Below are 17,735 nucleotides of genomic sequence, written 5' to 3' on the forward strand. Positions count from 1 at the left end.
GCCTTAAGCCGACCTGGGTCCTAGCGCCGGTAGCGGTCCGATTTTCGGGTCGTTACAATCCTAGAGACTAGATACAAACATACACTTCTCAACATCATACTTCCGTTCAATAGAAGTCAGTATGAGAAGGCCGATTTACTCAGAGAGGGTCAGCTGAGGAAGGTGATTGCAGCCTAGGGGCACATCCCTCCAGAGGAGATCCACCTGCCAGGATAGTCCCAAACCTCCCTTCAGCTCTACCACGGTGAACCCCTATGCCCAAGCCTTGATAGAATCCTTGTGCCCCGAGAAGATAGACAATCCTCCTCGGGGAGCAAAATAAAAAAAACACTGGCTCGCATAGACCAGATCAAAAAAGGTGAAAAATAGACGAGCTGTGAGGGTGAAACCCCTTCTCAGATAGACAGACTCGAAAGAGCACGTAAAGAGAATCGAGTTGAGGGTAAGCATAAGGAGAGTTATTCTGAAATACCGAAAAACCTCAACAAATAACGGAGAGAAAGGAAAGGTTAAGCCAAACTCACGCTGTTTGACAAAGAAGACTAGACTATGGTCCCTCTGAGGATCAATGAGACCAGACCTAATATGAAACAAAGGGGTATCTAAATACTCTCGAGAAAAGAGGGTTGCGAGGGAGGAAGAGGTGACATTAGACTCTAGATTCAGTACATCATGAAGTTTAGAACCTTCCATGGCAGAACAAAATACGTACCTTGAAGATGATTTCACAGGAAAACGTGGAGAAACGAGGTGCACAAAGAGCAAGTGGAGAAGAAGAGTTCTGTAAAAATTTAAGGGTTTTTTGAATTTTAAAAACAGTAAAGCAAGGAAGAGACATTTTGATGGGAACCGTTCTTGAGCCGCGCGGTCATAAAGAGTTCTAGGAATTTACCCCCTCATCATTAATGCAATAACTGCTGAGAAGGTAAAGGGGCAACTGATGACCGCTGGGCTTCACCATCTCAGTATGAGGCCGGGCCTCAAAAAGCAGTGCTGGCTCAAAGCCCATGAAACCTCCCTGACATATCGGTCCAACATCTTCGACCCCGATTCAGGCCCACAGAGCAGACTGAGTCACTCACAAATCCAGGTCCACCCACTACAGGCTCAGCCCAGTGACGTGACGTGGGGAGGGGCAGTAAGTCCAGTCACTTTACAGCCCTACCCCCACACGCGTCAGGAGAATTAAATGGCCGCCTGGCATAGAGAGGACGTTTGACGCTTTCATACATACGGACCTGCATAACAGAGGCAGTTGGCACTGTAGCAGAGAAACCGTTATGCGTCACTAGCAGATAAAGGGGAAGGAATAAAAAGAGAGGAACACCTTTCTCTCCACCTAAGCTTACACAACTATTGTAAACCCTATTCTCTAGATCTCAGAACATCAATATCTGAATAGAAAATTTGAAAATTTAGAATTTTAAACCTTTGCTCTTTCAATTTTATTTTAAGCCTCTTATTTTTACTCTACAAACACTTAATCTTTTTTACTACTTTAAAATCTTATTCTCCAATATAGAAACTATTTCTATACTCTCTTTCAATAGCTTTAACACTAGAAGCTTTATATTCAATCTAACTTTTTGATTGGAAGCTCTTTTAGCAAGGCATAAAATCTTGATAATAGGAAGACGAGACAGGACCTGAGATGAGAAAAGCAGAAAGTAAACATCAAAAGACATGAAAACTTCTGATAGAGTTATCCTTAAGCATATAAAAAAATATCATTATCTTTTTTATGATTTAAACTCAGAGTTTATGATGTAAGAGAGAGCAGTGAAGAGGTAAAGTATGTTCAATATGAGAAAAGAGATTATTTCTAAGAAGCCTATTGACCTAAAAAATCATAACTTTATAAATTTATAGTTAAAAGATTTAATTTTAAATAAAAAAATTAACTTTAGAATTTGTTGTAATCGTATAACTGTTTAAATTAATTTTAATCAAATTTAAATTAACTTACCATGTATTATTATTTTTACCATATAAATAATTTGATATAACTTGAACTAAATTTTATTTAAAACCTTAAAACTCCTAATTATTTCAAAATTTTAAATTATATGATTAAAATTCCTAATTTTGATTTAACTCTAGTTAAACAATAATAGGAATTTCAATTATATAATTTCGAAATTTCAAATTTCAAGTAATTAGCCATTTAGGGTCTTAACTAAAATTTAACTCAAGTTAATCAAATTGTTTATGTAGTAAAAATAATGACATGTGGCGAAACATGTAAACTAATTTAAATATGATTAAAATTAAGTTAAGAAATTGCTACAGTCATAATAAATTTAAAAGTTGAGACTTTTTAATTCAAAATTAAAAGTTTTGACGCTAAATGTAAAAAATCGTAAAATTATGCTCTTTGTAAACTAATAGACCTTTTAAAATGATTTTCATCCACAGTTACATCTTCACATCAAAGATCTCATAAAAAATGGGTGAGGAGGACTTTTAATTAACTTAAATTAAAGTTAGAAAAGTTTTGTGATTGAAATTGAAGTTAAGGACGGTGATGAAATACCTTCAAAAGTTCAAGGATGATGGATGGAAATTACTCTTTGAAGCTTAGAGTCTCTTGCAACAATTGAGTTTTAGGTGCAGTCCTTTTGGGTTATATGATCCGCATGAAGCTATTCTTGAGAAATACTACTTTATAATAATTTTAAGATAAGGTTACAAATTAGTGCTATATATATTTAAAATGTAATTACAAATTAATAGTAACAATTCAAAAACCCATTATATCTACTTTGATACTTGGCAAATAATTATTATCAATAACGATTTAATTAATTTTTCATAACACATAAAAATCCCTACTAAAATAGTAAATTTTTGTTAAATATAAAGTAAGGTATTTATTAAATTAAATTATGATATATAATAATCATCACTACATTTTAGTGCTAATATAACAGTTCTTAGCAGCAGATATAAAACTGTTGCTATAGTATTATTAAGCAACAGTTTAGCAATTTTTTTTTAAAATTAGAGATTAAAATTAGGGAGTAAAATATAAACCATCCAAATTTAATCGGATATACGTATTATCCAACTAATCTGCGGATGCTAAGGGTTTAACAACACTTAAAAAAATGCTAAAAAATTTTATATTAGGATAAGATTTTAATATTACTTTATTTTTCTGATAAAGCAACACTTTAATTTCGTTTCTGGTTGATAGCTTGCTCTTATTTTCTCTCTTCTTTCCTACTCATCTTACTGTCTCTCGCGATCTCACTCTCTTCAACTCATCTCTCCCTCTCGCTCTGGCTCTCTGTCCCTCCCTCTCTGGCTCTCTATCCCTCCCTCTCTCTCTCTCCCTCTTCTTCCCTCTCGATCTCTATTCTTGAAGCCAGGTTAGTGTTCTTATTTGATTGATTTTTTTTTTGAAATTAATGGATTTGATTTCTTTCTTTCTTTCTTTCTTTTTCTTCTTTTTTTCTTTTATTCTTATCAGTATCTTATGAGTCCTTTGATTGAGAGCAAAATGAGAAATTAATTTATATGTTCAGTTACTGTTGTTTGGGGATTGGCTTTGGGATAGAAAATTAGACATGATTATTGGCTTTAGTCTTTAATTAGGATGAAAATGGTTTGCATTTAATTTCAATATAGGAATTTTGCACATAAAATTAATTTGCAGAAATTCTAATAATGTTAGATTGGATCTTCCAATATATTTCTATAATGCCCATAAATTATTTGTTAAAAGTTCAATTTCTAGATGCTTTGGTAGAGGCAATGACTATATTTAGGTATCACCTTGAATCATTTTTTGATGCAAGCTGTTTGCTATATGTTAGGTTGAAATCCTAGTTTGAATTGATTGAACTCTTCCTGTGAATTGATTGAATCCTAGTTTCTGGTTGCTATATGTTTGCTATAGAAAAATGGCATGCTTATGAACATTTATATATTGTTAAAATTAGATTAACAATGGTCCAGTGAGTTTATTATAAATGCATTTGTTTGCAAAAATTGCCTCAAACTCAGTGATAGTTTAAATATTTGAGAATAAGTGGAATCTTGACAGATAGCCTTGGAACAAGCTAGGGAAACCTTTTTCCTTTTCAATATGATTGTGACAAAAATTTTCAATCATAACAATTTTTTTTTGCTATTTGGTGACTCAAAAAGAGTGCTGCAATCCGTCAATCTTCAACAATAATATGAAAAGATGGATATTGAAGAGGAGAAAGATCTGATTCTTCCCATTGTAATTTCATGTAGTCATTATAAAATGACAAATTAATATGATTAATAACTTTAATTATCCTATGGAATACCCACGTCTTACTTTGAAATATCTTTTGTTTAATGAATTGAAATTCCAGCCCTTCTACTTTGTGGCCAGTAGCAATTAATTATTTCAAGTCCATTACCTATTTGTGCCTCATTGAATTTCTTTCTTGAAAAAAGTTAGTCCCTTAAAAGGCAATATATAATTAAACTGTAATTTCATGTAGTCATTATAAAATGACAAATTAATGATTAATAACTTTAATTATCCTATGGAATACCCACGTCTTACTTTGAAATATTTTTTGTTTAGTGAATTGAAATTTCAGCCCTTCTACTTTGTGGCCAGTAGCAATTAATTGTTTCAAGTCCATTTCTTGTTTGTGCTAAAATCTTCTCTTTTGAGTCTTTACTATTTTACTAGCTGAGACTATATCCAAGAAAATTCCAACCAAAAGTATAATAATTACTTTATTTTCCAGTTCAAAATTCTATAGAAAGAATAATAAGAGAATTTTGCAGTTACTTTCTGCAAACAATAATATCCTATACTATAAATAAACTTCTTAAGCTACCAAAGGAAATTTAAAATGTTTGCAAGTTTTGTATGGCTCCAAATTGTATAATTTCTTCTTCTTCATAAATAATATATATATATATATATATAAAGCTGATAGTAATTGGAATTTGGATCCAACAAAGAGTGAATTGGTGGACAAATCTTACTCTTACCATGATGACAGGTGGTGCAGTTAAATCATAACTGCATTCTTCACATGCAAGATCTGGTGATGCTATTGCCAGCCTTGCAGTTGATAGTTGACAGAAAATTTATCCCTTTTATATTGCTTTTCTTTACTTGCTGCAGGATCTAAATTATTATTGTATGGATATGTCTTATAGGTTCTAGTTTATTAAACAATTAAATACTTTCATTTTTATTAATTTTGTAGTCTCAGTGTGGATAATGTACTTTGCGTTTAAACAAGACATGAAAACATAAATATTAAATATGGCATATGAAAATGAGTTATTTTCTCAGCTTATACTAAAATTAGAATTTTTTTTTGTGAAAGAATTAGACTTGATGGTTGACTTGACCTCATTCATAGCATAATGCAGTTTGCTTTCATATCTAAATAGCATATTAAATATTGCAATTTGACTTGAAAATGAGTTATTGTCTCACCTTATGCTAAGTATTTTTTTGGTAAAAATATTGCAGTTTACTTTCATAGCATAATAAAATAGACCAAATTTAAGTCCACCCATAAAATGCATAGTTGATGTATTACTTAACAAAAGCTATTAAAATTTGCTCAACGAAATCTAAAGTTTGACTGCTGCAGTATAATTTTAAGCATTGCATAAATAGATTGTTCATTTCTTCACAAGGTTTCTCAAGACATCATATTAAACCTCGAGTTTATATAAAATAAGAAAATTAGAAAATAGTATACATCCTAAACAAGTCATTAAGTATCAACCTGGGATATAGATTTCCCTTCACAACCTTCTGCCTATATAGGACTGTTGGACTTATGAGATTGAGATGGACATTTTTAATAAAATACATTATAGAATGATGCTTCTAATTTTCAGTAGAAAATTAAAAAAAATTTAAATGATAATGCTTTTGTGATTCAAATACTTGAGAGAATTAGGTTGCCATAACTGAATTTGAAATAAGTCTCTCAAGAAGTTACTTAGAATCATTAATCATAGCCATGTGTGGTTGGAAGTTATTTTGATCTCTATCTTAGTAGAGGTTTATTGATAGTTTGACGGTGAACTACCTGAAAATTATCGATATATATTCTATTTATTTATTTCTTTATTTTCTATTACTCATACTTATTTTAAAAGGTTAGTTATTTGATTGTATTATTGTATTTTTATATTATATTTCTTTTTTATTTAAAAATTAACAATTTTTTCATGATTCTTAATATAGTAAATTTGAGATATGGATAATATAAATAAGAGCTGGATGGTCCTTCCTAGATGGAGTCAAGAGTATATAGCTGGAGTTGAAGATTTCTTGAATAAGGCTTTTATTACATCAGCTCAAGGAGATGAGATTCTTTGTCCTTGTAGAAAGTGTTCCAACCGATAGTTGCATCGTGGAAACATTATACTAGATCATCTAGTGTACTATGGATTTTTAGAAGGTTATGATCATTGGGTTTTTCATGGGGAGGGATTTTCATCAAGAATGCAAACCGATGATTCTCTTGATGGTGATGAAGTAAATACCCATGATGATATAGATGGCTTGTTGAATGACATGTTTAAAAATATTGATGGAAGAACTACAAGTGAAGGAGCTAAGGTGGGTCCGAATTCAGAGGTACAAAAATTTTATAAATTGATAGAGGAAGGGAAATAAGAACTTTATATAGGGTGCAAGAGTTTCTCAAAACTCTCTTTCACTAATTGTACCTTTTCAAATGCCTCCATGGACTAAGTAATGTGGCATTTGGTGATATTTTAGAGCTGTTAAAAGAGGCTTTTCCTGAGGCAAAGTTGCCGGAATCTTTTAATAGAGCAAGAAGAATGGTGAAAGATTTAATGACATGGCATGCCATAGAGCACCAAAATGATGGAAAACTTAGACATCCTACTGATGGCCAAACTTGGAAGTATTTTGATTCTTTACATGCTGATTTTTCCAAGGACCCTCATAATGTTAGATTGAGTCTTGCTAGTGATGGATTTAACCCATTTTGGACACTGAGCGTTTCTCATAGCACGTGGCCAGTTGTGCTTTTGAATTACAACTTGTCACTGTGGATTTGTATGAAGCCAAAATATTTTTTCTGATTTATGATTATTTCTGGTCCAGTTTCTCTCGGAAGGACATTGATATTTACATGCAACCACTAATTAAAGATTTAAAGGAATTATGGGGGGTTGGTGTTGAAACTTATAATTCTTTAAGCAACCAAACATTTCAAATGCATGTAGCTTTATTATGGACGGTTAGTGATTTTCCAGCTTATGCCATATTGTTTGGTTTGAGCACCAAAGGACAGTTAGTTTGTCCTTCTTCTAGTTATGACACTTGCTCTCAATATTTGGAATATAGTAAGAAATTTTGTTATATGAAACATCAAAAATTTTTGGCTGTAGAATATCCATGGCAATTTGATAAAAAACTTTTTAGTGGTGATGTTGAATTGAGAAATGCATATTCTCCTTTGTTTGAATTTGTTGTTTTACAAAAATTGTCCAATTAGAATAATGTGTTTGGAAAGACACAAAAGAAGAAAAGAACTAGTGATGGACCAAGGAGGAAGAGGTCTATTTTCGTTGAGTTGCCATATTGGGAGCACAATTTTTTGAGACAACTTAGATAGCATGCACATAGAGAAAAATATATGTGACAATATGTTGGGGACATTATTGGATATTCCTGAAAAAACAAACCATCTAAATACCCTATTAGATCTAATGGACATGGGTATTCGAAAAGAGTTTCATCCTTTTAAATCTAATGAAAATGAAAAAGTTCAAGTGGCGAAAGCTTGCTTTTCAATGACAGCAAAAGAGAAAAATCATTTTTTGCTTAGTATTGAAAAAATTACCACAAGGGTGTGCATTAAATATTGCATGATGTGTATAAGTTGAGGAGAAGAAGGTATTTGGGTATAGAAGTCATGATGCTCACTTTTTATTACATTATTTACTTCAAGTTGCTGTTAGGAGAATATTGCCTAAACTTGTTGCAATTTCCTTGATCAAGTTGGCTGATTTTTTTAGAGCCATTTGTAGTAAAGTTGTTGACCCAAAAGATCTTGAGAAATTACAATCGCAGATTGTTGAAACACTTTGTCAACTTGAAAGAAATTTTAATCTATCTTTCTTTGACATAATGGTGCATTTGTCTATTCATTTGGTAAATGAAGTTAAACTGGGGGGACCAGTCCAATGTCGTTGGATGTTTCCCATTGAAAGAGATTTGTGCAAGTTGAAGTCATTTGTTCGTAATCAGAGTTGCCTAGAAGGATATTTAACTGATGAGTGTTTAATATTTTGTTCAGAATATATGCATGATGGTGTAAGAACAAGGTTCAATAGATATGATAAAATTGTTGTTTGACTACCAGTGAATCATCGCCTATTTTTCCTAAAATAGGTCATCCTATTGGAGGGAAAAGAAAAGAAAAGGCAAGCCATTCATTTTGGATGATCTACCTTTGGCTCAAGCACATTGTTATCCCTTATTCAATTATGGGGACAAAGATGTGGAGAACTATATAGAGTAAGATAATACTTAAATTTAATGAATATTTTTCATCATCATCGTTTATGTAACTAACAGATTTTATACTAGAAGAGAGGAAGCAAATGGGCAAGAGCACGAAGTCATAGCCAAGACTTCATCCAATGGTTTCGAGAAAAACTGATGAATGAGCATGTCCCAAATTATATTATGCGGTTATTTAAGGATCCTAATAATATTTCAAAAAGGTATACGGGGTATTTCATCAATGGTAACAGATTTTATACTAGAAGTATGATGCAAAATGCAAGACTCAGAATAGTGGCAATGGTAACAGATTTTATACTAGAAGACATGACGCAAAATGCAAGACTCAGAATAGTGGAGTCATTCTGAAAGCACTAACTCCTAGTTTTTCAAGTGCTAAGGATCAAAATCCAATTATTGGAGATGTCACTTATTATGGGGCAGTAGATGATATTATTAAAATTGATTATTGGGGTGGTTTCAATATTTTTTTTTATTTAAGTGTGCTTGGTTTCAAAGTGGTAAAGATGAATATGGCCTTACTTATGTCAATTTCAACAAGTTATGCTATTTGGATGATCCATTTGTCTTAGCTTCTCAAGTGCATCAAGTTTTCTATGTGAAAGATCCAATTGAAGAAGATTATTACTATGTGATGAAAAAGGTGTTCTATCTTAGAAATAATTATTTAAATATTAGGAACACTTGTTGAATCTCACATCGGTTTGGGATAGAGATAATGTGCCATTTATCAGGACTTTAGGCACTCGTTCCTCTTGAACTAGATTTTGGAGTGAATTAGGTTTGGTCCAAATTTAACATGGTATTAGAGCCTCCGCACCGATGTTGGGCCTCTCATAAATATTTCACGCTCCAGTATTGTCCTAGGTATGAGGGAGGTGTGTTGAATCCCACATTGGTTTAGGATAGGGGTAATGTGCTCCTTACAAGAGTTTTAGGCACTCCTCCTCCATGCGTTAGCTTTTGGATTGAGTTAGGCTTGACTTAAATGTAATATGGTATCAGAGCTTCCTACCGATGTTGGACCTCCCATAAATATATTATGATCTAGTATAGTCCTGAGCGTGAAGGGGAGTAAAGTCCTGAGCGTGAAGGGGAGTAAAGTCCTGAGCGTGAAGGGGAGTAAAGTCCTGAGCGTGAGGGGGTGTGTTGAATCCTACATCGATTTGGGATAGAGTAATGTGCCCCTTATAAGGGTCTAAGATAATCTTTCCCCTTGATCATAGTTTTTTTGGTGAGTTAGATCTGACCCAAATTTAACAACATTTATTGGGAGAGCCTAATGACTGGACTTCAAATGATGGAACTTTTCATTCTGATAATGGAACTTTTCATTCTGATAATAATAACTCTTTTACATGGGCTAGAGATGATATATCAGCAATATTCATGATGCACCTCTATGTATTTTTGAAGAGCAATCAACTTTTAATAAAGTTGAAGAGGATTCAGATTTTGATGATATTGATTAGGATTGGATTAATTTGACTGATTGATATACATGTACTTGCTTTAAATGAAGCAGCAGCAACAGCACAGGTAAAGGTTTCAAAAACATGCATACGCTCTGGCAGCAAAGAAAGAGCCTTCTAAGCAGAAAAAGCATCGCAGTCCTAGAGGCAGCAAATCAGAAAAAATTGTAGTATGCTATAAGTGTGGAAAAATAGGACACTACGCTGATAAGTGTAGAATGAAGCAACAAATCCAGGCTTTAACAATAGAAGACGAGCTAAAAAAGGAGTTAGCAAAATTGCTTCTAAATGAAACGGACTCAGAACAGGAAGAAATAGAGATCAATGTTATAGGCTATATGTCTGAAGAAGAAGAAAGTGCCTCCTATGAAATAGATCCAAAGGAGAGTTCTGAATGTGAAGGAAACTGTGATTACTACAAGTCACTCTGTGCAATGAACGACTTGTTAGTACTTACAAAAGAAGAGGATTTAATTCTGGATTTAATTGATAATATCGAAAACCCAAAAAAGAAGAAAGAAAAGCTAGAAGCCTATATTAACTATGTAGAAAATGCTACTGAACTTGAAAGAGGAGTCCCATGGTTGGTAATCAATTATAAACCCTTAAATAAGGCTTTACGATGGAAAAGAGACTTACTGAATAGACTCTTCGAGGCAACAGTTTTTTCGAAGTTCGACAGGAAATCCGGGTACTGGCAAATACAGATAAGTGAAGAAGATAAATACAAAACGGCGTTTTGCCCCCTCAGAATTTCAGAAGATAATGAACGAGATCTTCAATGCTTATTCAACATTTTCTATAGTTTACATCGATGATGTTTTAATATTCTCCAAAACAGTGGACCAGCATTTCAAGCATTTAAGAATGTTTGAAAAGATCGTTAAACATAACGGTCTAGTAGTATCGGCAAAAAAGATAAAACTCTTTCAAACCAAAATAAGATTTTTAGGCCACCATATAAATGAGGGAACAATTATTCCCATAAATAGGGCAATAGAGTTTGCCAGTAAATTTCCTGACGAGATAAGAGAAAAAACTCAGTTACAAAAGTTTTTAGGAAGTTTAAACTATGTAGCAGATTTTTACAAAAACCTTGCTCAGGATGCTAAGCCCTTATTTCAAAGACTGAAGAAAAACCCACCAGAGTGATCTAAAGAGCACACACTAGCAGTTAGACGAATAAAAGAAAGGGTAAAAACCCTTCCCTGTCTAGCCATACCCCATCCAGAATCCTTTAAGATAGTAGAAACAGATGCCTCAGATAAAGGATACGGTGGAATCCTTAAACAAAGGATTAATAATAAAGAGTCATCGGTAAGATTTACCAGTGGAATCTGGGCAGGACCGAGAGTAAACTACTTTACGGTGAAAAAAGAAATTTTATCGATAGTTCTGTGTCAAAAAATTTGAATCTGATTTATTGAATCAGAAATTCTTAATTAGAATTAATTGTAAGAGTGCTAAAGAGATACTCTTAAAAGATGTTAAAAATATCGCTTTAAAACAAATATTTGCTCGATGACAAGCTATACTATCTGTATTTGATTTTGAAATTGAATTCATTAAAGGAGTTACTAACTCTTTGCCTGATTTTTTAACACGAGAATTTCTTACAGGAAATGAGTTCAAGGACTTCGGCCAAAAGACAGCATGAGGAGTCGCCACCACCTCCGTTTAAAGAATCGGATAAGGTAAGAGATGATACTTCTAAAATAAGCATTAAACCTGTCAATGAAAAAGAGGTAAATTACCCTTATATCCCCATCAGCTATTATTTCTTAAATCTAATTGAAAAAAGGCATGAAGGCTTAAAGTCTTATGACGCAGCTGATTATTATATTGAGTATCATTCAGCAGTTCCTTTTCTGCCAAAAGCATATGACTATTATCAGGCCATCCTAGCAGAAACCGGATCTGTAGACATAGCACCCACTGAAAGAACTGGACACTAATGGGCTTATAGTAAATTCATTATAAAAAGAATAGTGATCAGTGAAGAATGGGGTGACTCTCTCTTTAAACAAAGAGAGCTGAAATACGATAAACCTAGGTGGTATAGTTATTTTGACTACATACAAGCCTGGACTGGAGCACTACTGTATGAGAATCGACAGCGGAAATTCAACTGGTTCATACAATTCCAACTGAAAAAAGGGGATCAGGAATTTCCTCCCTGGTTCCATGAATGGTTTTTTAATTGGGGAATATTTCCAATCATTTTACCTAATAAGGTACATACTGTTTATGAACAGTTCACTAATCCCTGGTTAATGTTCACAGTCCTAAGCTTCCATGGATAGCATGATGGGACTATTTGATTATGGTTAAAAAACTTAAAAAATTTAATGAATTTAATAATGTGCAATGGTTAACAAGACGGATAATAACTAAATGATGGGATAAGTTTGAGTTTTTCGATAACCTGTCAGTTTTTTATCATCAAAGGTTAATTTGTCTGAATAAAATTTCAACTTAACTCCAGACTTCTCCAACCTCTAAAGTAACCGAATTATTAAAGGACTTATTTCAGTCCATTTCCAAAGAAGAACTGAAAATACATCTGACCCAACCTCTAAAAGAAATGGATGATACGACAACCTCTAAAGGGAAGACAGTTGCCTCCAATTCAAAAGAAGAGGTGAAAGCTCCAGATCAAAATTTGATCGTTCAAAAGGAAGTGATGAGTCAGATGACGATGACTTGTTATATTGAATAATAATTTTTTACTGTTGCCTTTAATAAATTATGTAATAGTGAAATTTAATTTTTTACTGTTGCCTTTAATAAATTATGTAATAGTGAATAATAATTTTTTTTATAATAATTTATAATTATTATCAAACTATTAACTTAGTGTAATATTAAAGTAATAATTTCAATGCACTATCAAAATAATATTGCCTAAATCTAAAAATATAGTAGTGGAATTTGTTGCCCTCTGTTGATTACCTTACCTTTTGTAAGGAAGTGGATTATTGTTGGTCGGTCAGTGGAGAGGCAACTTAGTCATGGCTAGATTTGTCTTTTGCTTAGGGTTTCTATAGGTAGGTTTTGGTTTGGATTAGGTAGATTTGATTTCTCCATTGAGTTTGATTCGTTTTTTCTAAGTTGTGTTTCTTTAGGCCTCTGGATCTTGTAATGCACACTGCCAACGCACTTCAACTTATTATTCTTTAAAGCAATTTATGGATTAGTTTGGTAAGAGTGAAGTGTTTAAAACGTAGACCTCTCCTCATAGAAGGCATGTGCAAGCACAAGCAAAGTGGAAAACACAAAGGATTCCAACAGGCATTTTCTTCAATATTAAACATGTAACAGTCATAGATCTTTGAACCGAGCAGCCAAGAACAGCATACCATCAAAACAATGGTGACCCAATCATTTAATCTCATTTGAAGCCCACAATATCAAACACATGGGATGCTCTAATCTATTTTCTTTTAAAAGATAAAAATTACTGTTTGATTTTAATTATATTACCTTATTAATTAATCTTTCAATTTTACAAATATATTAAAATAATTTTAAAATATTAAAAAATTTATTAATTATTTATTCTATTAGTTTTAATGATTGAATATTTTACTTTAATCGTTAGTGTTTTATTATAATATATAAAAATAAATTAATTATTTCTCAGTTTTATAAAAATATATATTAATTAATCTCTTTATATTAAGAAATTTTAGATTTTTTATAATATTTCATCGTTAAAATTAATGAAAATTTAATTCGTAATTTTTTAAAAAATAATTAAAAACATTTTATTATATTTTTAAAATCAATAAATTAATTAATAAATTTTTTATATCATATAAAATAGGATTATTTACTATTTAGTTTCTGTAGTATATGAAAATTCAATAGTTAACTTTTTAATTTTAAAAAGTACATTAAAATATTTTTAAGATATTAAAAAATTTACTAACCAATTTTTTATTTTTTCACTATTTAATTTCTATAATATGAAAAAATTTATTAATTGATATCTCAATTTTATAAAAATATAAATTAATTAGTCTTCTCGATTGAGAGTATTGAAAATTTTTTTTAATATTCAATAATTAAAATTAACGGTTAATTAATAGAATTTTTAAAATTTAAAAGATATTTTAATATATTTTTTAAAATTAATAAATTAATTAATAAATTTTTTTATATCATAAAAATTATAAGGATTTTCTATATAAATTATTATTATTTTTTTCTCTCTCTTTGCATTGGCTCTTATTATGGCATGTTGTAGAGAGAGATTACTGCAATAATAGAAAACCTTGGGCAACGTTCAAAGTACCAGAAGGGTTTCTTACATGACGATCTAACTGTGTTAAATGTGCTTTGAGATTAGCAAAATTTTATATAAATTATTAGTATTAGATTAGGAATTTTTAATGAATAGGCATGCAAAAGACAACCTCTGTAAACCGTAAAGGAGACCAGTTTGGAGACAATGTCCCTTAGATCTAGTGTTTCTCCAAATAAATATCCATGAGGTAAGTCCAACCACTTTTGTTTATTGTTCAAAGGTGCTTACAGTTGTAGGATAAGACACAGCCACTTGTCCAAAACCCATTTGGTGAACTAATAAAATTTTCATTTTAAATGAGGATTAACCATGTGAATGTTCAAGGGGATGGAACATAACAGTTTGTATTGTTCACATGCTATCATTAGTCAAACCAAAAGCACAAACTAGTTTTGTTGTTAGTATAAGAATCTAAAGGCTGAACCTTTTTCTTTTATAGGGAAATTTTCCTTTTTTTTTTTTTTTAAAAAAAAAAAAAAAAAAAATGCCTAGATACATTTGAAAGGTTGGAAGGCAAAATACAAAGAGATTAAATCAGCTTATAACTCAAAACTAAACTGATCAACCCAAATTAAAACAATATCAATAAAAAGAGAATAAGTAAGGAATGAGGGAAAATAAAAATATTTTTAATCAATTTAAATAATTTTCATTTATTGTTCATATGTTGTAAGGTTTCAATTGGTATTAAATAGATTCTATAATAATTAAAAAAAAAAAAAAAAGTCATATCTAATGTCAGGTTATTAAAAACACATTCCCCTTAGTTATTATTTTAAATTAGAATAAAATTTTGTGCAAAACTTTAATTTGTAGATTAAATTATCAAAATTAAAATATTTTATTTGACTTTTTAATATTAATTATTTTTTATCTATATAATAATTAAAATTAAGATCATTAACAATGCTATATCATCAAAAGCACACTCTTTTAATTTTAATTTTTTTTTCTAATTTTAAATTTAAATTAATATAAATATATAAAACTTTTCAATTTTCAACTAAAATTTCAAAATTAAAATGTTTATAAAAGACAGAAATCTTTTTTTTTTTTTTTTTTTTTTTTTTGTTTTTTCACTCTTTGTTTTGAGTGACAAATGGACGAGCTCAAGCCCACATGGGGTTGGGTGCATGTATATATATTCTTCTTGAAAGGTCTTCACAAAAGCTCGCTCTTCATACTTCACAGTCCTGTCCATTTTCTAATATATGCAAATAATAGTTCTCTCAAAATAAATAGAACACTAGTGAAATGCTCATCAATGGGATAATTTGAACAATTTTCTTACATATAGGGAGTCCACATGCATTTATAGAATAAATGTAATGGGCATTGCGTTATTTCGAAAGAAAAGAATTCAAATAAATTTTTGTAAATTCATGCAAAATTTTAATTATTTTTAAAATGAAAATTTTTTAAATTAAAAAATATTAAATTCTTTCGTTCCGAATAAAAACTTAAAATAAAAAATAAATTAAATTAAATTCTCGTAAAATTTTTGATTCCAAATAAGGGGTATGAGTCTAAATAGATCTGTTCTAGATGAATATATTATACGAATTGCATTAAAGTGTTGTAATTAATGGTCAAATGATTGCGAGTAGTTTTAAATGAATGGTCATGTTAAAGTAACATGATTTGGGCACATGAGGCAGAATATTAGGAGGAAAATGGCCTTATCTGTTTGTCAAGAATCACTTAGAAGACAAGTATATATTAAACCTAAAAATTGCAGTCAATAATGTCATGTTTATTAGTAAAAAATAACAGACATAAAAGGTGTTAATCTCTAATCACAAGCAGACAAATCTGAGTAACATGAGATGTCTGCTAAGCATGCACATAAAAACAAGCTCAACCCTTGTATAAATACAAACATCTGCATGTGAATTTTTAACAGTTCATGCAAATGAACAAGTTAAAAAGATTCAGACATGTTGAACAGTGAGCAAACTTAAAGGCTTATACACTTCATCCATGGACCCAAGAATCTCCTTCTCCAATGACTTTGCAGATGCACAAGAAGCTATCAAATATGAAAAGAGCTATAGGGAGGCACCGGTTTCTTCAGATTTTGAATTCTCAGCGAGAAACTACACTATGATCCCTGCAGATGAGATCTTCTGCAAGGGAATGATCTTGCCTTTGAAGGATAACTGTAGCAACCAGCTTAGAAAAATGACTTTAAGAGAGGAATTGCTTGTGGATGAAGATGAAGATGAAGATGAAGATGAAGATGAAGATGGCTTTGGTGGATTTCAAAGGGTTCAAAAGAATTCAGGTTGGTGGAAAGAGAGATTGGGATTGAGAAGAGCTCATCACATTGTATCCAAGAAAGGAGGAGATAGAAATATTGGAGTTTTTCAAAGTGTGGTTGAAGAGAAGGAACCTGTTTTTGTTCATGATGAGAGAGGGACTTGCTGGAAAGAACACAGGATAGGCAGCTAATTTCTTGATTTTGTATGTGTGGGTTTTTCATTTTATTATTATATTTTTGTAGTTACTCACTCCATTTTTTTTTCAGTAAAATAATCTCTAAATTAGGTATATTTGAGTAGAAGTAATGATCCGGATAAGTTGGGTTTTTTGGGAATTTTTTTTTTTTTATCAGTCTCTGCTAGCATTGATATAACTAAAAAAAAGTTGTGAAATTCCAAGTTTAAGTCTGAATGCAGATAGATCTAATGGAGTGAGTTAATTGAAAGTTTTTATGTTAAATTTCTTGTTAATTTTATTCTCAGTAATATAATTAGGTCAGTAAAGAAAAGTTTGTTTGTGTTACAGGAAGTGCTGATTGAAGGGAGAGGGTGGCATATACAAGGCAACTAATTTTCAAGGTCTAGAGATATTGCAAATATTAAGAGAATTGACTTTTAATTTATTCTCTTGATCAATTAAATTAGGCCTTCACCTCTTTAATTAGATATTTGGCTCAAACAATATCCTCTCTCTCTCTCAGGGAGGAAGTCAGAGTTGGCTGTTTTGCTTGTACAAATTCCTTACATCAATTGTGGAATTATCAGATTATTTTATTTCTTTTGTCTAACCATTGAATTTCCTATATTCGTCCTCTTGCTTTGTCTTCATTTCAATTGAAAGAGCAATGATTTCCCTTTTTCTTGGATGACATAGTCAAATGTTTTAAGGAAAAGTAAGGAATATTCGACAAGTTTAATGTCTTCACCATCTCTACACTTCAAAATGTCGACAAATAATGATAAAGCACATTTAAAACAACAATGTTTTTTTTATATATATATATAAAATTATCCATTGATAAAACGGAGATTTTCGTTTTCTTTTTTTTTTCTCAAGTCCAAATAAATCATCCACCCTACATTTTCACATAACTAACCGATCACCATCCGCTCCTATCCGAATTACTATTTCATAGTTGTATTAAATTTGAAAAAAAAATACGTGA

At 31.3% G+C, this 17,735-nt stretch overlaps 1 protein-coding gene and 1 long non-coding RNA gene across 2 annotated transcripts; both read left to right on the top strand.

Annotated features, from left to right (window-relative positions):
- Positions 1-3,314: 3,314 nt before the first annotated feature.
- On the top strand, positions 3,315-12,301 carry LOC110624804. Its single transcript, XR_006352359.1, has 2 exons — positions 3,315-3,371; positions 11,619-12,301. It is a non-coding gene; the product is annotated as an uncharacterized LOC110624804 (long non-coding RNA).
- A 3,506-nt stretch (positions 12,302-15,807) lies between these two features.
- LOC110624803 lies at positions 15,808-17,370 on the top strand. Its single transcript, XM_021770129.2, has 2 exons — positions 15,808-16,746; positions 17,096-17,370. Exons 1-2 carry the CDS (start codon positions 16,289-16,291, stop codon positions 17,103-17,105), a joined length of 468 nt encoding a protein of 155 aa, XP_021625821.1. The 5' UTR covers positions 15,808-16,288; the 3' UTR covers positions 17,106-17,370.
- The last annotated feature ends 365 nt before the right edge of the window (positions 17,371-17,735 follow it).

This window comes from Manihot esculenta, chromosome 10, assembly GCF_001659605.2.
Source record: "Manihot esculenta cultivar AM560-2 chromosome 10, M.esculenta_v8, whole genome shotgun sequence".
Lineage (NCBI taxonomy): Eukaryota > Viridiplantae > Streptophyta > Magnoliopsida > Malpighiales > Euphorbiaceae > Manihot > Manihot esculenta.